Source organism: Gallus gallus, chromosome 4, assembly GCF_016699485.2.
Source record: "Gallus gallus isolate bGalGal1 chromosome 4, bGalGal1.mat.broiler.GRCg7b, whole genome shotgun sequence".
Lineage (NCBI taxonomy): Eukaryota > Metazoa > Chordata > Aves > Galliformes > Phasianidae > Gallus > Gallus gallus.
In genome coordinates, this window is record NC_052535.1 from 34471862 (window position 1) to 34495090 (window position 23229).

The 23229-nt window shown below is 42.4% G+C and overlaps 1 protein-coding gene across 3 annotated transcripts in view; it reads right to left on the reverse strand.

Annotated features, from left to right (window-relative positions):
• The window catches only part of FRAS1 (Fraser extracellular matrix complex subunit 1), a 164037-nt gene that overhangs the window by 139665 nt on the left and 1143 nt on the right, over window positions 1–23229 (reverse strand). For all 3 annotated transcript variants that reach the window (XM_025150292.3, XM_420470.8, XM_015276618.4), the window contains exon 2: window positions 20769–20800. In XM_025150292.3, the coding sequence (XP_025006060.2) occupies window positions 20769–20800 (32 nt within the window). The remainder of the gene's footprint in view (window positions 1–20768; window positions 20801–23229) is intronic.

The following is a 23229-nucleotide window of genomic DNA, read 5'->3' on the forward strand; positions in this document are numbered from 1 at the left end:
CTTTCTTTGGCTCCCCACCAAAGATGAACTGCAGCTATGAAACACAGGGTGATGCCTGACAGATGGACTTTAAGCACTAAACTTCCCTGTGGTTCATATCAGCCTTTATTTCAACTCATACAACTTAGTGAGTAAATTTTGGATGGGCTTTCAAACAGAGGTGTACAACCTATCTGCAGGAACACATGCTCTGAATTGAGTGGACTGTGGCATGTAAATTACTTCAATTAATAGCCTTGATTCAGAACAGTAATTTAGGTAAACACTTAAAAGAAATCCCCTTCAGGAAAGACATCAAATATTTGCTTACTTTCTAAAACAACTGAACAAAACCCTGTTCTTTTCATCTCTGAACTTCTTAGATTTCTGAACATCAGCAAAATCACAGCAGAGCTTTCAGAAACTTTTCAAAACCAATTCACTCTGGGTACACAAATCACTCAGCAGCATGCAGCATACCATAAACCTTCACTGGCTGTCCCCTCATCTCCTGCAGCACTTCTCCCTGTGAATTACTTCCTTTCAGCCCTCTTCTTGGCCTGAAATAAACTTAAAGCTCATAGACTTGAACATGGTGAAGTCCAACCAATTTTTAGCATCTGACAACTAGTTCCAGTTATTTTTTCTTTCAACACGTTCTCTTCCTGCCTATATACCCAAATCTCCCCCATCAACAGTGTATCTCACAAGGGAAGGTTTGTTCTATATTCCTGTTCTACTTCCACATACTTTCACAATTCACATACACGGCTAGTTTAAAAAGATTGCTCTGTTATTTACCAAATGAACCTTCTGGACATTTTTCCTAGGGGTTCTTCCTGAGAAGGAAGGTCACAACAGAGCAGTAGTCACCCATAAACTCAGCCCTCCAGTTCCCTACTCAGGGGGCTCATTTCCATCCTACACCGGCAGAAATAGATCCGGCACCCACACATTTGATTTTCAGAATGTTCGGGGTCCTCTGCTATCTGCTTTGTGCACCCTGGACACGGCAGCAGCTTCTGCAAATCGCACGTGTCTGAAGGTTATCAAAGCTGAGTATCGCAGGTCCTTCCCTCTGGCAAGGGAAGGAAGGGCTCTGCAGATAGAAATCAGCTTTGGTGCTTTTGAACTTCCAGATGTGCTAGTGCCTTCCAACGACCACCTCAATGCAGTTTTGAACATTTTCTATCACCCAGCGGAACAAATGGTTGGAAGGTGAGTCAGGTTAACAGGTTTTTCCATCATGCGACCGATGTTTCAAAGACGGTTGCACGTCTCCTCCTTCCCCCACATCAGCTCAATGAAGTGTTATTTCAGCGTTGTTGCACAGACAACATCCCTGACTCTGCAAATGAACTCCTTCTAACTCGAGTATCCCTCCAGGAAGATTCCTGCACAAGGACTGCTACAATGCTCTTTTTTGGACCCATCTATTCCCACCAGACTTAAACTCCGGCCTTCACTGAGTGTCTGAAGTCCACAGCTCAGAGTGGAGAGGCTTTTTGCTTTTCTAAGTCTGTAACAAAATTTGATAAAATTGTAAACAGGCTCCTGTAAGTGTAATTATTGAGATGCACTGGGCAAAAATATACAATGCCTGCAGGAGCTTTTATTTATTCATGTACATGCTCGTATTAAAAGGTGAGTGAAAACACTGGGAGAAAGAGTGCAGGAGATGGGAAGAATCCTGGAAACTTCCCTTTAAAAAACGTTGTCTCTGATCAATTTTAACAATCTTTTATGTGCTAAGGATAGCGAGAGACTCCAGCATAACAGTTGCACTGTACTGCTTTTGTTTCAAAACCAATTTACGGACAATGCAGTCAATAAACTAGCAATTGGAACAGAAGGAGGCCAAAAGCTCATCAGAAAATCCTCTGGAAGTCTGCATAAAAAAATGATGAAGAGAAAGGGGACATTAAGGAGAGAAGCGAGAGAAATACAGTTTTCTTTGGATTCCTAAGACAGCAACTTCTGATTCCTTTGGATGCATTGGGATCATCACCTTCCCAGCAACCAAACTGACTGTTCCAAGAAAGAAAACACACAACAGAAGACCTCATTTGCCTTCTCAGCGGTGACAGCAACTGCCTTGACAGTAACACAAAGCAGAGCCAGCAGCTGCTCCCAGAGAAGCAAGAGGCAGAGCACGGATGGATTTCCAACACTGAGAGTGCCTCAAAAGGCAAAGATAATCGTTTTTGATCAGAGTAAGAGTAACCCCGCTGGAACTACTGCAGAACTACACATGGAGTATGGCACACAGCCCTTTCTGTCCAACTCACAGCCACAAGAACCCCAGCAGGATGCAGACCATACTCATGGTGAGGACAGCAGGGTGGGTGAAGGGGAGGTCTACCCAAGGGCTCTCAGATCCAGTGATGAGCCACCGGGATCATGACTTCTGGTGCCAAGGCTCGCTGCTCAGGACGCATCATCATCAGCTCCAGAGTTACTGCAGAGCAGGGAGTAACTCATATCTCAGCACACACTGGTAACTCACAGGTGATACTGAAACAGCGAGGTGATACCCATAAGCATTTCTTGGGGGAGTCCAGCCCACAACTCTTCATCCACACACAGCCAGCTACGAAGAGACCTTACTGCCCTCTACGACTGTGGGTCTTTTTGTAAAAATGCAGCTATGCAGGAAAAAGCAGTCATTTTCTCCTCAATTAGGTTTTTGTGATGTTTTCTCAAGCAATGTATGTAAAGTATCCATTGTCACCATCAAGCACAGGTTCATGAGGTCAATTTTACGAGCTTTACCAAGGCCAACAGCCAAGTTCTGCATTTTGATCCCAACAACCCCATGCATCACTGCAGGCTTGGGGCAGAATGGCTGGCAATCTGTGTAGCTTGAGGGTGTTGGTTAACAGTTGGCTGAACGTGAGCTAGCAGTGTACCCAGGTGGTCAAGAAAGCCAATGGCATCCTGGCTTGAATGGGAAACAGTGTAGTCAGTGAGACTAGGGAAGTGATCATCCCTCTTCACTTGGCACTGGTGAGGTGGCACTTCAAGCAGTGCATTCAGTTTGGGGCCCCTCACCACAGGAAAGACACTGAGGCCCTGGAGCATGTCCAGAGAAGGGCAGTGAAGCTGGTGAAGGGTCTAGAACACAAGCCTTATGAGAAGTGGCTGAGTGAACCGTGATTGTTTAGTCTGGAGATGAGAAGCCCCAGATGTACCACTTAAGCTTAGAGCTGGTATCTTCATAGGGCCGGTATCTACACAGAGACAACAAAGGGCACAGAGGGGGAAGGGACAAATTAACGAGCAACTTCTCTCCTTCTCACCAGTTGCACACCAGGACAGATCTCACAGACTGGTCGATCTGGCAGTCTCTTAAGACCGTTACTATCATCATGCAGGCACACCTACAATTGATTTGAAGGAAAAAAACAATTAAAAAAATTACTCAACAGCTATCACCATCCCACACTTGGAACCAGCCAACACAAATGGTTGATCAGCACAAAAGCAACATGTGGAACTGCCACTCCCCAGAGGGTCAGCTGGGGCTGAGGATGTCCAAAGATGGGCAAGCGAAGGGAATCTCAGTTCCACCATCAGCTTATCTCCTCTGTAATCATGTAATTGTATCCAATACTAAACCATTTATTTGTAAGAAAGCGTATGTTTGGTTCAAAGGAAGGAGCCAAAACTTCATGTATAGGATCCAAAATGTGGAAAGAACAAGGGACAGGATAGTACAAATCTCATACAAGTATAGGTAAAAGGTAAACCCGTGCTCACCTAGGAAGACACTAACTGATAAACCATCTTGCAGCCTTACTTGAAGTACTAAATAAGCTCAGTGGCTTGAAGGCTGACTGCCAGTGTTAGGGTCAAATGCTCAGCTGGTAAAATGCCCAGCTCCATGAACATCAAAGCAGATAAGGCACTTACAGTAGCTGAGACCCAGCCCTCTGAAGCTGTATGGTATGGGAATTTGGGCTCCTCAAAATAGAAATCCTGATCACATTTCCAAAAGCGACTCTGGCCACACCTCCAATTTCTCTGCAACACTGCAAACTGGAAGGTCTACAATCACCACCTCAGTTGCACCAGTATCATTTCCAGAGAATGAAAGACAGAGATCAGCTCTCCATGTCAGCACAAGACAGGTATTTCTCAGTTCTCTGACCTGCCCAACAATCCTTGCACAACCGAGCTCTGTCACTCCAGACAGACGTTGCTGTCAAGACAGTCACAGGGAGGTTTCCAAAAACAAATGTCAACAAATCATAGCTTTCTCACTTCTACACTATTTTTTAGTTGGGTTAGCCTGTAACAAAAACAGCCTGATTTCATACCACTAGGAGAGAGAGTTCTGGAAAACAGCCGCTGCACACAATCCTACAAAGCCTCAGGAGGACAAAGGAACACAATTCCTCCATGGACCATACTGAAATAGAAACAACAAAGCACAGAATGAAAGGCCAACACTGTCACTCACTCCATTCTAAAGAGGGGCACAAGAAACAGTTCACAGAAAATAGAGCATGTCCTGCATGGCAGAAATCTCCAGGGGGTGACAGGACTCATTGTGAAGGGCCAGGAGTGGAGGTCAGAAGATCCACGGCTAGACAAGCTGTTTGGCAGTAAGTGAAGAACTAAATGAGAGCTATGGATCATAAAATTTAAGGGAAGAAACAGCCAGCCGTGCTTACCATGGTGCCCAGGACAGGCTAAGACCTAAACCAGACTGGTTAAGAAATGATGCAGCGTCTCCATCAACCTGTTCATATCTGAGGGAGGGAGAGGAAAAGGTTACAACGTAGCCAGGAAGGAATAAAATTCTTCCCCAACCCTCAGCTTAGGACAGGACACTTAAGACATTTCCTCCCTATACAATAATTCTATCCTGTACAATAATCCTGTCACATATTTGGACTGAAGTGCTGAATTCAGCCCACTTGTGCATTTCCTTACAGATTGATCTGGAATGCCACAAATACTAGATGACTCCAAGAAGAAAGAAAAAACTTCTTCACAAAAATCAGAGCTCCCAGATATACTCTTTTCTACGTTACATTAAAATAAGAGGTTATAAACAGAGCTTCCTGGAACTATGTGTAAGCTGAAACGCACTGCTGTTTTTACAGCTCCTATAGCTAACTTATGCTGTCTCCATCACAGAAAAGCACAGTGGTGACACTTATGGCACTCTAATTATATCAAATATCAAAAGCTTTTAAAATATCGGTGCAACCATGTAAGGAGGGAAAGGCTCAACTACCAAGACTATCTTTCCTATTGCATCTAACTGAGAATAACTGCTAAGAGGTTGTTCTACAAGACGTGATGAATTCAACCACATGCTCTCATCATTTCTACTGCAGTGCTTGAAAAAAACAGCTTCTATAAATACACTAAAAAAAGCCAATGAATTACAGAAGCATGAAATGACTTCAGTGAGGTTAAAAAATTGCTGGCATCATACAGAAAGCACTGAAAATATTATGTTCAGAGACCTCAGTGCAGCTCCTACAGCGACAGCACTGCTGGTTTTAACAAGGAGGTTACTTACTGAAGCAGCAAGATGAGAAACAATCACCTCCTCAGTGTGAACACGTGGATTTATCAGTTATTCCTAGATGCTAAAGAAGGCATCTGTGTAAATAGGACACTGTGTAAAGGATACGACCTTGAAGATGAGATCAACCCCCTTGCTGGTACCTTCAACACAAAACACACATTCACAGACAAGACTAAAAGGAGAGAGATGATGATATTATTAACAAATTACTGCGGTTCAGCTTGCTAGACTTCCATATAAGCAAAGGGTCTAACGACCCACAGCTCACCTATCACCAAAATGTCACAATTCTCAGTTGAAACAAACCACAAAGGCTGAGACCACTTTCTAAATAGGAGCTGCCTGCATCCTGAATATTCATAGCCAAGTCACATGCTGAAAAGCATCAAGCATTGCTTGCCAATTCCTAAGAAGTGGAAGCCCAGCAAAATATTCAGCTTAGCAGGCATCGTTCCTAGTTTATTTTTGATACAAATACTTCCTATTTTTAGTAGGAAATTAACATCAAAATAATAATAATTTTTAAAAACCCACACAAACAAACAACCTGAAGAGGGGAAGGCTCCATATCCTTGCCAGATATGTTCAGTGTGACACAGAAAGCACTCACACCCACCTATAGCTAAACAAAAAAAACACGCCAATGGGAAACTGGATGATAGGATACTAAGCACAGCAGAAAATGCAGTTTAACAGCACCACCCCCTCCAAAGATGCAAAATATCACTGATGATGCCTTTTTGTAGGGATTTCAAGAGGCTTGTCCCTCTGATCTCAGATATTTCTCTGTCTGAAGCAAGGAGTACTGACACTCCCAGATCTTGTCAAAAGACGCACTGCAATAAGGGCAGATGAGAAGAGATGGAAATACCTATGATAAACCCAGCACACTCCTCTCCAAAGCCTGAGATCCTAAGGTGTCGTGACTCTTCTACAGCCAGTGAATCCTGCTGAAACTCACAGGAAAGGATCCCACGACCTTATGGGGACAGGCTGCTGCTAACACGACACAGAGGACTGGACAGGACATACAGAACCCTACGTTGAAACACCAAAGGACAGACATGGCACTGGTAAACTATAACTTCCAAAAGAAATAGCAGCAGCAGCATTTTCCTAAGTCATCTCTGATAAATCACAGTACTAGCGGACCAAACGGACAGGAAAAAAGAACATTACAGAGGTAAGTACTATTAAACTCAGTTGTGCTTTTTAGCACATCAGTGTGTCTCGGATACGCCGTATCATCACAGCCACATCGCATACATCGGATTACACCGAATTACTGAATAACTTCTTAGGAAGGAAAATTGCAGGGCTTTTGTCTTTGTTTTGGTTTGGTTTTTATAACACAGTAAAACAAAACACTGCAGCCATCCCACACTTCTACAGTTCTAAGAGCTACTGCTGTTAGCTAACAGGGCTTATAACCACAGTCTCTGTGGCTACAGAGGCACAGTTTTTTTTGACAGAAAACTTCCACATTACATTACATATCTTGGTGTCACCTTCAGTTGGCCAAATATCAATAGGAGTAAGATGAGAGTATCCTGCTTAAACCAGAGAAGGTACAGAAACGGCATTCAAGTATGAAACACGCCTTTGATTGAAGACTGCATAAACATACAAAGAGATACGGGTGTACAGTCTCCAGCAAACCACTCTTGCTTTTTCTCTCTTGCAGAAGGGAGAATTGTTTTCCTATTTAAAACCTTGGAAGGCTAAACAGCTCGTTCTGCTACAGCACTCTTTAGTCATGTAATTTTCTTCCAGCACAACGCCTTACTATTCCTTCCAATGCTCTGCCATTAATTTCTAGCAGAAAAGCCAAGATGTTCCTGATAAGGTTTACATTCCCAAAAGAAAGCCTATGACATAACTTTCCTCACTAAATCAGCCCGACAGCACTGAGCTTCCCCAATGCAAACACAGTCCACTTGTGATGACAGACAAGTTGCACATACTGAACACACACTAAGAGTGCTCATGGGCAGAGGGAGCGCCACATGGACATGAAAGTTTAAGCCTCTCTTGCTCTGCAACACTGAACCTCAGCATTTCTGTGGACTATAACCAAGCTTTGTTGGTAATAAGCACATAAAGAGAATTAATTTTATCTTATCTGCCTAGGTAATGCAAACTTAAATACTGGGACAAATTCTACTCTATTTATACTTGATTCTAACTCTATTATCTCCATTTAATCTAATAGGATGTCCCAGACATCTTTAAGAGTCTTTAAGAAGAACATATTCACTTCTCTTTTGTCCTAAGTATTATTTTTAAACAGATTTTCACTATGTTTACTGTTCATTCTGTGAATCCATGTTTTAAATAGAACACGGAAAAGGGACCTAAGAATTTCTCCTTGGGTCGTTCAGTGGAAGCACATAATTCACTTTCATTTTGGAAGGATTCCCACAGCAGCAGACTGAGGCACCATCAGCTTCCTTTTCTGTAAATGCAAGGATCCCGCAGCCCACTGAGGAGCTGAGACAGAAGGCAGTAGGCACAACCTTTAGGAGCATCTAAACTAAGGTAAAACTCAGGTTTTCAAAGCAGAACACTTCTCAAATTCTGATTCTTTAAAACAGAATAAAACAAAAGCCAGTGGAATAAAAATGCAGCGAGTTATGTTTACTCTGTAACACTGAAAATGTAACTGTAAATCAACTCCTTAAATACTGAAGAAAATGACGTATTTTACGTATATAGAAGCTTCTATAAAACTGCTAGTAAGTTTGCTTGTGTTTTTACCTGAAACCACACTACCAGGCTCAATGCATGCAAGGATTTTCTGCACCCACCAACTCAGAAGTGGTCATTAGTGTCAGTAGTGACAGCTCTTTCTAGATGAAGGCAAGTTTGCAAGTTTATAACTAAGTAACTGAATCTGTACTTCCTCTGAGAACACAGATACCATGAACCATGGAAGAAGAAACAACTTACACCACATTGGGCAAGATTAACTTTGGTTTCGTGCTGGCAAAGCACCCAAAATCAACCATTCTCACATGACTATGACCACATCCACTAAAGTAGAGCAATATATGAATCCTTAGGAAGCAAAAAGGTTAAAGTTTCAGGGAGATTTCTAGTTTGATAACTGTGACAAATGGGTATACATAACATACAACTGCAAGGTCCAGGATTTCTTATCTTTGTCATCTTGCTGCAATACCTTACTTTCAGCTTCCACCGATGTCACTGAAAATTCATGCTCAATACCAACTTAAACAGATCAAAATAAAACTTTATTTTCGATTCTGAGTCTGCAAAAAGTTCGCTACTGATCTGACTAAAACACACAAAGAAGTTCATGAAGCTTCTGGGGTCTTTTAAGTAAGTAAATATCGAGCTAAAAATACTACCAATTAATACCTGAAGAAGTAAGATATGGTCATAATTCCTCATCTGGAACAGGAAGGGGAGCTTGCTTTCCTCACTGATCCTCAGAAATATAGTTAGGGATCTCTGTAAATGCCCAAGGCTCTCCTTTAGCCACAGTATTCTACATGGTGATGATATATCTGATGCCAAGATCACAGGGATAGTTAGAGGATTAATTACTGAAAGATACTGAAGTAGCTATAATGATTACAAAATTGAGTAAGTGCTGAGTAGCTCATTCTAATAAGTCTTCCAAATCTATGGCTCAACAATAAATCATAGCACTAAGAGAATTACAGTAGCCTTCCAATGGAAGTCTGCTCCATATATTCACACTAGAAGTGAATTTTAGTAGGCATGATAGAAACGCAGATATCCCAGCATCATAAACTTCAGTGCATCATAGACTCACTTGCCTCTCTACAGCTATTTTCAAGGCTGACAGACCTGAGACGTGGTATCAAAGCAATGAGCACATCTGGAAGATGTGTATTTCTATTTCTATTTTTTCTATCAATTATTATGTCTCCTGAAAGTATCAGGGAATATCTCAGACTCCTTGTGATACTCAGCAGTGAGAACAACAACTGGAGAGCAACTGAAACATCTCAGATAATGTTTTATCCTGGACAATTTTGACTCAGTTTACTCAACAAGCCTGTGAAACAACTGTAATGATGAGGGGGAGTTTCATACTGGCGTTTCTGATGGACATATGAAGTACTGAAAGGAAAAGAAGAAGAAAAAAGAATGCATGAAACCAACTTTGAAGACAAAAATTTCAACACGGGACCCCTGCCCAAATGTAGCAGTCCAATTCTGCTTTAAAACTGATGAAGACATTAATATCTATTTCAAAATACCAAGCAGACACTGACCAGTTAATCGCAATTTGTTTGCCAAACATGTTCTGAGGTTGAGAAAAGAGGTTCTGAACACAGCCTAGGCTGACAAATGTGCAAATGTAGCCTGGCATTGGCACAGCGCAAAGCTGAGTCCCCTGAAGCTCTGACATACGGCAAGTAGGAACCATCAACCAGTTGAAAAGATCACATCCTAACTACCTTTTACATATATATCTGCTACTATTTGGTGATATACAAACCCATCTAAATGTGGCTGTTCCATTTGCCTTGACTCACTCTTGTGTTAACTGTTAGATATCCTACTGTAAAGGCACAGCAAGCTGTTTACAGGACATACAGAAGAAATTCAATCCAACAGTTTAATTTATAAACAAACCAACTTGTGGGTTAGTTTTATGGAGAGAGAACATTTCTTCTTGATGCATATCAGTGCCTCCAACGCTCCCACTGAAAAACAAGCTAGGATATTTCTATATCCTCACAAGAAAAAGGTGCCCAATTTCCACCCACCTTTTATCAGCTGTCTCACAAAAATTATCCAGAAGTTCTCTGGAGAGCATAAAAAAATTATAGCAAGTTTCTACTAGTCCAAGGCACTCATAGCAAGCACCAATTATTTCTCAAACTACTGAAAAAACCCTAGCCCAAAAGACCTTGGGATGATGTCCAATGTCATTCAAAAGAAAACTTCATGGTTGAGATATAAGCCTATGATGACTGGTACTAAACAGAAATTGAAAGCACTGAGAGAATGCGCAGCTGCTGGAGAAAGAAGCACTCTCAGCTTTGAAAAACTGCAGTGGTGTTTACAGCATCTTTCTCAGATTCCATACACGATTGCTTCCCTCCAGCAGAATACCAACATTAGAATGAAACAGCTGAAGTTCACAGATCGCAGCAGTCTGACACAAGACTTGCCTGGGTGTGTGGAACAATACATAGAATACACATGAATATACAGGAAGGTGAAAGAACATCTCAGGCACGCGAGGGCAATTGCCTGCTCCTGTGAGCCACAACAAACAAAGAACACAAACATTTTAAGCTCTTCTCCTAAAGTGAACTGTCCTCAAAGCAAAGAGGCTGCCAGGCAAAACTCCCATCTCCCCTCAGGGAGAGGCAACCCTCTCCCCACCATCTGCTGGGCGCTGGATATGCCTACACATCCCCCCAGTGTATGCAGCAGCCACAGTAACACAGCCATCCCGTACCCCTTATGGCAACAAGAAAGACATATGCAAAGAAACTGCTGCATCACAGGGACTGGCAAGCATGCATGGGTGGGGTAGATGCTGGCAAAAAAAGTGAGACTGAAAACAGATCCTCCCCCTCTTTCAGCTACATGCAAACAAGCTTAAGTCATTCTTGGTAGGTTCCTTTTTTGACAGTGCCCTTCCATATTTCTTTCCAATAAGAGACCTTTTTGTTTCTTTTCTAACATAAAATATGAACCACAAATTCTGATTATTTTTTTTTGCTCCTGCCTTCTGTCTTCATTTCCTCACTCCTAAAGCTGCTAATATACACACATACTTCGAGTGTCAACTCTACTTCTGTAAAATCCTTCCTGGGAATAATTAAAACTATATTGCTTTCTTGTTAAGTTCAAAGACCTTAAGAAGTCATCTAGTGAACATTAATATTATATCTTAGGAATAAGATTACAGATTTTTCAGTAGTCCATAAAAGTTATGAGATAACTGTCTCCAGCACTGCGGCCTCCTGGCTGATTCCTGCCGCTAACAATTATCGGGCTGAAGAGAAGGGGAATCAGTTGGCACTTACGACTCCAGAAAGAAAGATGAAATGCAAGTGCTGACTGTTGAAATCTAAAATCAAATTGTAGCACATTTTGCCCACAGAATGAGAAAATGAAATCCCTTCTGGAAAACTGCTGATCCCCAACCTGAATACCCTCTTGAATCTTATGCTTGTGGCACCGTGACGCTGTACTCACCCACTCCCAACCTGATCTTTGCTTCACAGAATCACAGAATGGCCTGGGTTGGAAGGGACCTCAAGGATCATCAGTCTCCAGCTCCCCCTGCCACAGGCAGGGCCACCAACGTCCATATCTAATACTAGCAGGCTGCCCAAGGCCCCATCCAACCTGGCCTTGAACACCTCCAGGGATGGCACATCCGCAACCTCTCTGGGCAGCCCATTCCAGCACCTCACCACTCTCATAGTAAAGAACTTCCCCCTAACATCTGACCTAAATCTTCCCTCCCTCAACTTAAAAACCGTTCCCCCTTGTCCTGCTGTTATCTACCCTTTCAAAGAGTTGACTCGCCCCCTGTTTATAGGCTCCCTTTAGGTACTGAAAGGCTGCAATAAGGTCACCCTGCAGTTGCCTTTTCTCCAGGCTGAACAAGCCCAGCTCTCTCAGCCTGTCTGCGCAGGGGAGGTGCTCCAGCCCCCTGATCATCTTTGTGGTCCTCCTCTGGACCCTCTCCAACAGCTGTCTTTCTTGTACTGGGGGTTCCAGACCTGGACGCAGTACTCCAGATGGGGCCTCAAAAGAGCGGAGTAGAGAGGGACAATCCCTATTCCTGCTGGCCACCCCTCCTCTTCCTCTCAAGGAGCCCAGGATACCATCCTTCCAGAATATCATGCTTCCCCTAACCCTGCTCAAGGGATTATCACCAGCAGTGGTTGTGATGTCTGCATCTGATTTCAGCAGATAACCATCAGTTGGATGTGACTGGTCGTGACAGTGGTATCTGGCCCCAAGTAGATATGTGGGAAACATAATGTAATAGCCAAGGGATAATTTACGGCTGCACACTCACCTAACCACAGTGCTGGTCAACGTCAGACTCAAGCCAAGTTTGGAAGAATGTCCAACTCATGCCAATTTTGGCAGAAACAGACAGTAGTTTGTAATTAGTAAGCAAATAAGACTATGAATCAACCACCTTATCCCATAAATAGTGAGCAGTCCAAGAGCCCCTCAAGATCTCTTCCATAGCAGCAGGCTGCCCAATAGGATCTCCCCTCATTAGGGACCCATCTCAAGGTTATGCCTGCTGTGCAGGTCCTTTCTGCCTGGATATCAAGAGATTCCTTGACACTACAGATCATCAGTAAAAGACTAACAGCTTGCTAAACTTTGTAAGCTTTGCTAGGATTATATCCTTGACTGATTGTGCACATATAATCCCTTAGATATAAACCACTGACCAAGCCTGGGACTTGGATATAGCCGCACCTAGGCTCCTTATCTATTTGGGACTAGGAGTCTAGAAGGCACAGTGGGAGGGTCTCCTGGATGAGTGCGTTTAACCTTATCCTCTATGCATTACATAATAACTGGATCTTGCCTTCCACATCTTGTTAAGTTGCTGTCTTATTTATGACTAAGCTGTGTCAAATAACTATTTCATATCAATAAATATATTGCTGCTTCTCTCTTACAAGTAATTCTATCTACAACAGGCACACAGATCTGTCACTGCCAGACACAAATGAAAGTCTCAGACACATGAATATGCTCAGAAACCTACTCATACCAACCCCACCAAACAGAACTGCTTTGCATCTGAAACGTAGGCACATTCCAGTGCTCCACAAAGAACAGTACTGGTTTGTCTTCATACACACTGATAGATCATAATACATTTAAAGACTTGATGACTGCCACTTCCCATCTCCACTTTCACCATGCAGCCCATTATGGAGATAGCATTTTTTTTTCACCTGACATTTTTACCAGCTGCAGGACATTGCCTCCAGCTCCAAAGCTGGCACTTACAGAACCAGAGCTTTCACTGCAAGGCCCAGGTTAGGCATACATACCAATACAACAGAGTTTCTTGCCTATGCCAGCTCAATTAGAAACTACATTTGAGACAGGTCCCCAGGTGATGTAAGCTGTCACCTTTCTATAGCTTTCTACACTGCTTTGCTTTGCTCACAAGTCTCCCATTTAAAAGCACTGCAGGCATTTTCCACCAGCAGGAAACTGTTTTCTATAACTTCTTTTAACAATTAACTGGATGTTACAAGCTGTACTCCAAAAAGAAAACAAACAAAAACCTGATCGAGGCTTTGAGAGGACTGAAGAGAGGGGAGGAATGAGGAAACACAACCGGAATTAGTGACCTTGTGAAGTAAAACGGGAATTTTTCATGTGAGGAATTTAGGAAGAAAAACTAAAGACAAATTACAAGGAATCACTTCCTAAAGAAGGCTCTTCCGGTGCCTATAGACATCTAGAAGACAAAATGATTTGTGAAATTCATAAATGACTAATAACTGTGGAATTGTTGGATTTCTCAGCGGTTCATTTACCAGTGCAACATCTCCTGCCAAGGCTTTGGCATATAGCTCCTATAACTGTGACATTAAATGTTAATCATCTACTTAAAGATCACATTTGTGGTGAATAGCTGCCATCCAGGAAGATCACTGAAATGGAAAACACGGAGCAGGACAGCTCTTGTAAGGATTTCAATCTCCAAGCACAGCTGATCCAAAATCACCTCCCACAACACAATAAAGATGAAAGCACGAGCCTGTTGCCCACTCATGCAAAGAGCATGACAACCAGCAGATTCTCAGTAGTTGCAAGGTAAAAATATACAAGTTGCAGAAAGCCCAGTGTCTTCAATTAAAGCTCTAAAGCCTCCAATCAATCAATCAATAAATGCAGAACTACCTTTAAGCTCAATAATTTGACTACATTTCTTTTGTTTCTTTTCTGCCCAGTGCAGAGAGAGCTGTGAGGTATCCACTCAGGGCATGCAACGACATAAGCTTTGCTTCTGCTGCATCAAGTTAAATGTCAAGGCACAGAAACACCAGCACCACTACTCCGTAGTTATTTTGTGGAAAGGGACGTCGCCCCCTCGGAGAGTGGATTTCAGGACACAAGTCCCTGTACTCTTCCTGTGCTTCTCTTGGTGCCTGCTTTTAGCTCTTTCTGCATCAAATACAGGACAAGGCATAGGCAGCTGTTAACAGTGCTAGTGGCCTATAAATTCATCACTCATACCCAATGTAGAAGACCCTTCGGTTGCCACTGGAATTAGTGACTGGTTTCTTCACTTAGAGAAGCATGTAGAAAGGGTGCTATTTACCCTACTTCTCATTTCTGACATGTTAGTATCTTGACAGCACTTCTGAAACATGAAAGCCCCTCTAAGGCACTGCGCATACAGAGTCATTACAGGTCAGATGCAGAGCCTTCCATCTGAAGCATAACTTATCCTACCAGTATGGCAGAGGTGTAGTGCCAGCAGAGCCTTCCAGCTTTTCAAGAGGATCTTACAGTAAACTCCCAGGATTTCATCACTGCAGGAGTTTTTAATTGAGGGGACAATCACACAGTGGTGTTAGAGCTCCACAATTGCTTTTCAGAGGTAAAAAATGAAAAGCAACTGATAAACAGACTGAGTGCAAGCTATGTATTCACCTTTATATACTATGTCATACTCATTACACTGACATAAAGCTCAGATACATAGATTCTGAGGTTCTAATTCTATGTTGTTTATTACTGAGAAGTCTATTAGTGAGAAGTTTAGTTTCAAGTTCCTGCAAACAGAACAAACATAATAATACTGGGAGATATCAGTGCTCAGCTCTACTACCAGCTTTCCTTGTAGTATTGGTGTTTATTGTCCTAGCCAGAAAAATTACATGTCTTACAGCATAGTGGTTTTCATATCGAAAAGAATTATTACATCATACTAAAATGTATGCCTTGATCTACCAAGTAGTAACTCTTAACTGAAGAAGAGATGAGATTTCAGTACATCCTCAGGAGAATACTCGTCATCTCACATCTAAGCTTTTTACCTCGTGCCATAAAAAAACATGGAGCTTACCCCCATTCCTCCACATTATGCTATTATTATCAGGAGCACAAAGAACACGAGCAGCACGTGTATCATTAAAAAAAAACAACCAACCACACAACACTTTTCAAGCAGATACTTTTGTCTTTTTTATTTTCCATCTCCAGTTCATCTCAGCACTCTGAAATCCTGGTGGAAGGCATTTCCTGTGTAAGAAGGGTCTCATTAATAAACCTGAGTGGCACACAATTCATGTAAATCGAGAGGTATATTTTCCATCACCTTGCACTTCCATTCACAGCCATACAACACAAGGATAAATTGGATATTAAGCACTACGCATAAAACATTATTTAGTGTTATGCACTTGCCCTAAGATGTGAGAGGCTAGACAACAGCACTGCAGAATCAGTACCCTGTTACACCAAATTCCCCCCCAGCTCTGGCCTCTCCACCATTAGCTGGGAGAGCAACGACATCTAATTGTACCTGTTCAATAAATAAATGTTATCACAGGGCATCATTCAGATCTTATCTCTACAAGAATATAAGAGCCTGCAATAGCAGCAAAAAGCTACCTCAATCTCACGAGTCTCCCACGCATAACTCATGACCTCCTTAACACTCATGGCAAAGTGGGCAACCGCAGAAGAGCAAAGTGAGAGTGCTGACTGCTCCAAGAGGAACCCCCCCAGCAAAAAGAGCAACAGAACGTTCTGTAAAACATTCATTTGCACATTACACGGCAGAGATTAATGCTGCTGTAAACTAGAGTTTATAGCCACTAAATGTTATATGCATGTTATAAACACGAGTTTATAGTTTTGTTCTCTGGAGGAGCTGAGGATGTAACCCTCAGGCTAAGTGGGAGCAATTAAATCACATTATTTATATCACCCATTTTCGCTGTCTTAAAAGTTACCAAGGAAAATTTCAACCGATATCACTGACTCTCGTCTTATTTTTCCAGTATTAAGTTGCCATCCTTCTAAAAAAACATTTAAAAAGAGGTTGCCACCTCTTTCTTTTACACCACTGCTACTCTAACTTGTTACGTTTCCGAACCAGAAGTGGTCTGCATCTTCTAAAGATGTATTTCAAATAGTCACTTAAGTTATTTAGAATAGAAGCTATCCAGAATGGGATGCATTACTTCATGTTTGAAGAAACATCTTCTATTTCTACTTCCCCTTGCACTTTTGACTCAAGCTACAGATGGAACCAGAAAAAAAAAGCAACTTAATATCACTTTCTTTAGAGTTTATGTAACAACACACCCACGCAAGTTCCAGATTTTTAAGTTTATCAATTTTTTGTTTCATTTACAGAGGAAAATGATGACAAAAGGCACTGAAATGAATGAAATAAACAAAACACAATCCCGATTTAAAGAAAAGCCTTTGGACCTGTTGTCCAAGAGGCTGATTCTTGCTCGTTCATATCTACGCCTGCACTACTTCCTACCTTGTTCTAACGTCTGCCCCTATTGGTCCAGCCCTTTGCAAGCGTTTCCAGAATGTTGCCACTAAAGCACAGGTTGAGTTGTTGGTCTAATTAAAACACAGCCGATGGAAGTTGTATTTATACAACAAATGCTTGGCAATCTGTGATTTATTCTTTGTGCCGTCTTCCATGACTGATTTCAGAGCAGAAGGATTAAACGCTCAGCTATCAGAAGTGCTGCTAGACAGCCTCCTCCCTTTTCTGATTGCTAAACCCAAGTCTCTCATTTCAAGACATTCAAGTCAGTTAAGAACTTCACTTACCTTTTTTAGATTTTAGGTTTAGGTTTCAAAATGAAAATGGGAAAATAACATTTTGGTAGAAGCACAAGGACAGTCAAATTTACTGTGGGAGTTCGGTTAGGGCTTTTTATTCCTTATTGTTGTGATTTCTGATTTCAAACTTCAAGATTAAAACCGTATTTCACTTCGAGAGAAGTTGCTGCTTTACAGCATTAGGCAAGTGCTATACAAGTGATTTGGAAGCTTCCAAAGGAGTTGGTCGATGTAGAAATTCAGCCCCGTGTCCATTACCAGCTGCTACCGCAACAAACCATGCCCGCGTTTTAACACAGCCAGAAATCAAAGCTAACTGGACATGGCTCAGATGGACCCGTCCTTGCGTGTTGCAAAGCTTAGCAGATAGAAAGCATAATTTATCAAATCATGCTTTGCATTTAGCCCAAATATCGCTTTAATTCATGACCCCATTCTTCCCCTCTCATCTGGCTGAAAACTCTTCTTGGCGTAAGCCGGCCAGAAGAATGATGCAGACAGACTTTACCAATACGGCCTCCAAGCATTTTCTTTCACTGGGGCATGACAGTCTCCTCATCCCCACCAACAGCATCCTCCAAAAAACCACACAGCATGTTGTTTCTTCTTTGCTAAACAAAGGAAGCAGCCGTGCTGGCTGTGTGGACCTGAAAACTCCCTCAAAGGTGAAGAAAGAGGGAATAACACGAGCCTCCTCAGCACAGCTGGAAACGAAACATAAAAACGTGTTTTTCCTCAGAGGAAATGCATGAACAGAAGTCAACCCTTGATATACTATCAGCTAAGTCACTCAAGCAAGATGCAGAGCGCTCTCCCCAACGTTAAGGATTCAAGTAACTCTGCAACAGAGGCATTCACTATATGTGAATATTTGATTTACGCTCCAAGGATTTTTCAAGTGACTGAAGAGTTTGGGTTTGCAGCAGAAGCAAAACAGCCATGTGCCATAAAGCAAGACCTGCAGCAAGCAGAGTTCCTATAACAACCCAGCAATGGCTCACTTACAGCTACTTGTTTGTGACACATCAAAAGAAACAAAAAAAACAAAAAAAAAAAAAGAAGAAACCCTGAGCAGCATGAGACTGAAAGGAAAACAAGGCTTCTAACCATAACTTAAGGAAGATTCTGCAGCTGTATTTGCAGGGAGGAGTGAACAACTCTTTCAGTACCGCAGGCACACTGCAGTGCAGCCACTGCTGCCGACAGACATCAGGTGAGGTTGCAAAGTTTGGCTTGATGCCTCCTTGTCATTCAGAAAAGCTGTCTTCTCCATAAGTAAACGGTTTTAAATAAACACAGCACAAGTAAAGGCACATTTCTCCTCTGCATCAGATACTGTAAGGATAATATCCTTACTTTGCAGGTTTGCCCTGCACTGGGATTTCTTCAATGAAGATGTTTCTTGATATGCAACTTCCTGAAGTCATATACAAATGCTAAAAGCATTAAGTTATTCACCAATGTGCCCTGCTCCCTTCTGGGCACACAGCAGCATCACTAGTGAGGAACCCTATGCCCCAATTCTGCTGCCAGACTCATCTGAGAGAGCAGATGAGAATCTCACGCAGTCCCAGGCTAGGATGGTGCCTGCTCTTGCTTTCCTGCTGCTTCTCAGAGTGCAGAGGGCACAGGGAGCACCTCTGGTACAATCAAACTCACTCAGTTCTACTGGTGTCATCTACTCTAGCTAAATCACACAAGGCAAATCAATCTGGCAGTGCTGCTGTTTCTCTGGCAAGAGACGGGATAGGAACTTACTCTAAGAATGACAAGCCTGAGTTGTTCCAGTTTTACTGTATTATAAATGTCAGCCATACACCTGCATTAATATTTTTTAATATTATTAATACTTTTTTACTTTAATGGAGTCTGGTGTGATAGGACAAGGGAAAATGGTTTCAAACTAAAAGAGGAAACATTTAGTTTAAATACATGGGTTTTTTTTTTACAGTGAAGGTGGTGAGGCTCTGGAACAGGTTAGCCAAAGAGATGGCGTACACCCTGGTCCTTGGATACATTCAAGGTCAGGATGGATCAGGCTCTGAGCAGCCTGATCTGGCTGTAGATGTCTCTAGTTGTTGCAAGAGAGTTGGACTAGACTACCTTTAAAGGCTGTTTCCAACTCAAATGACTCTATGAAGTCAAGGGTACTGTGAGCAAGTTCTTTGAATATAGTAAGACACATGTAATGCTAGATATACCATAGTCTTCACGTACAAAATTTATGTTAGGATATCATCAAGATCTGCACTAGCATTTCAAACTGCAGGAGAAGAGTAGGGAAAGAACATCCAAACAAAAACACAGATAGCAAAAAAAACAAACTTGTGACTGACACATCAGTAAGAAGTGGTACTGCCCTCACTGAGCTGCACTGCTCAGAAGAGAGTGATCTGTCGTACAGTTTGTTCAAGTTGCAGTCCAGACACTTTCCAATTGCTTTTGAAAGACTGAAGTTCCACATTCCATTTCTAACAGAAGCAAACTCATATGGCCTGATACGGCTTCCCCCAAATCACATTCACCCCCAGCAATTTGCCCTACCTTTCTCTCTTAGGGCAAAAAAACTTCCTAGACTGAGGGTCCAGGACAGAATGCTAAAACCTACGCAGTGGTCACACGTATTTTGCACATAGCACACGTCCAGCTTGGCTAAAGAGCTCTACAAGAAATGTAAAAGACTCGGTTTTTCCTGGGCACTGCTGCATGCTGCTCCTAATATATCTCTGAGCAAATCAGCTGTGGGATCAGAGGTTGGAACAGAAGCATTCCAGAAAAGCAAGCTTTTAGACCATTTCCTTTTAGCCCAAAGTACCTATGCAAGGAGGACAAGCGATGCAGAACGCATCAGTTTTACAAGAACAGATTTTTACTATTTATGAAGTTATTCACCGAGTGCATACATACAGAGAAAGACTACAAAACAAAATACTTTGGGTTTAGAAAGAAGAGTCAAGGGATGTATTACTTACCATGATTAGCTGAAAGACAAATAAGTGTTAAATTGCCATCATTGATATCCCATTAATTTAAGGCAAAAAAGGAAAAAACAAACAACTGAACACAGAGTGTACCTAATATCACTGAGACACTTCACAAAACACTATTTTGTCCTGCTTAGCACTGCGTGCTTACAATTTTTATCTTCCAAGAACCATAAAATCTCACACAAATAAAGAGGTGGAGAATGGTTGGGTTCACAAAGACCTACAGAGAATTTCTGACTGCCCTCAGGGCAGTATTTATTTTGCTGCTGTTTTCCCTGCAGGCTGAAGACTCACAGCTCTATGACCTGCTTTAAGATCACCCATCCCCAGTGGCAGAGGTGACAAAATCAGCAGTCAGACTCCAGTTCAACAGCACTTTCTCAAATGCTTTCCCCAGCATCAACACATTCAAGCTTACCTACCTCAAACAACAAGCCTTGATAGACACAGGCACCTGCAGGACAAAACCGGGAAATGGATTAGAATCAAAAAACAAACAACACTCCCCAGTCATACATCCCAGCCAAGTGGTGCCTTACAATCCAGAATATAGCGCATTGAAACTGGGGGAGACATTAACCTCAAAAGGATCAAACCGCACCATCACCAAGCCACCCAATTTTTGCTTTTATTTTGGAACAGGTCGATCCACTGCCATAACAGCCTTACAGCCTCTCAGATGGGGGACAAAGTCCTACGTTTGGTGCCACTCAGGTGAGGGGCACATCTTCTCTCCCTTCGCTGCCATAACGACAGCTGCCTCCTCTAAGGTAGGAATTCTCACAATATACACATCAGATGGAGCTTATGATTGCATTTTTACTATGATTCATGGCCTGAGCTCTGTCTGAAATACAGGGAAGCCACTGCTATTCAAGGGCAAAATACAGCCCTTAAAAATGCAGAGTTATATGGTTAGGTGGCATTTCATTTGCATGCTAAAGAGCAGCCCCTTCTGTGTGCTGCTATAAATCCCTTTATCATTTACAGGAGAAACAAATAAGCACATGAATATCCACATAACAATGCGATGACTGTGAGAAGAGCTGGCTGGAATTCCTGCTCCTAAATCACTCCACGTGCAACAGGGGACATTTCCCCCCTGGATAGGCTCACAGAACTCCTGTCCTTCAGGCTTCCTAGGTCTCACTACTGACATCACTGGATGAGGGAAAGCATCTCCAAGCAAGTGATAGGGAGATTTGCACCCATTCAAGCTGACTTTATATACTGTACTTCAATACATCAAATAAGAAGTTAGACAATAAAACCACGAATAAGTTGAATGACAGTTCTTTCACTGATTTTCTGGGAAACCGCCATTCTCAAACAACAGCACGTATCTGCCTACTGAAAATGTGAGCAGAATGTGAAATCAAAAGCAACCCAAGAAATTCCAAAGATGAAAAGCTGCCTCAAGGGAGCACACAGACAACTAAGAATTTCCTTGTTGAAGAGTGTTTTTTTCCCCCCGAAAAAAGCAGATTAGATAAATTTGTACAGAAAACCTCAGAGCTACACTGCTTCAGATCAAGAGCTCCTCCTTTGAGCTGGTCCTCAGCTCAGCAACAAGAGGCTGCAAAGGCACCATCAGGAATTACCTTCCCTCGATGTGATGAGCCACGAGAGCCCAGTCGCGTTTGTTTCAAACCCAGCAGGAAGCTTTCTGCCCATGATGGCAACAGACAAATCAAGCCCTATCCATCACATACACTGACTGAGTGCAGGAAGAGAACCACGTGCTGAAACACTGGCTTTCACTGTATCCTTTGCATGGTGCCCTGCACAGCACCCTGAGCTCCACGGTTAGCCACCTGGCATTTGGAAAACGAGCTCTGCATTTTCCTAGTGGTGCCAAGGTACTTGAGTGCAATTAGACTATCTGCAATCACCTGTTCATTCATTTACTTGAATCTCATTGCAGCTCAGGTTAGACTTAGCCAAATCTCGACTTCAAGATGCTGCATTTGCTGTCTCGAAACAGTAGTTACCTCTTCTTCCACACTCCCCTCTGAGAAGAGATAACTTCAAAGTTCACCATCCTGTTGCAACCCAAAATTCAGTGCAAAACACTACAAGGTCACTAATTGCTGGAAGGCACATGAAAAATAATACTTGACACCAACTATTTAAAGCCTGGATGTTTTATTCTTGGAAAGGGTTCAGTGTCCTTCCTTTTCTGCTCACTTAACAGCTATAGTTCCTTAAAAGAACTAAAAGGATTTATATCCTAAGAGATGAATTACTGTGTCGAAGCCCTCAATAAGGACCTGAAGACCTTAAAAAAAAATGGGGAGGGGAAAGAGGAAAGAAGCATGCATTCCCCATTGCAAGAGGGTCTAATTACACATCGGACCCTCGGTGCCTGGCCCTGTAAATACCTTGCATGAGAGCAGTTGTGTGCCAAGGAAACTCATCGTGTCTACAGCACAGAGTAAAGCACAGGGTGAGAGCAGCTGCCTGAATGGCACACCTACTGCCTCCACTGCACTCTGCACACAGGCTCACCTCAGCCCACGTGCAAGTACAAAGCAAAGACAGAGCCTGCTTCTTCCTCTCTCTGCTAAAGGCGTATTTTACTCCCTCACCAGTTATGAAGGAGGACACTCAGATACAATAAATCTTTACAAGGCTTGGTAAATCCTCAGTTTCACATCCATCATAGCTTTTTATTATCGTTGTTCTCAATCCTTCCTGCTGTTCCAACATCCCATCCAGCAGCTTTGCTCTGAGCCCAGGACCTCACAGTGTGCACGTTAAATAACAATGCTCTTTGCAGCATCCTAGTCTTCCACGCAACTCCGCATCACCAGCGTGATAAACGCCTGTTTGCAAAGCTGATCCTAACAGGTTTCCCAAAAGAACAGTGCTTTTCATACACTA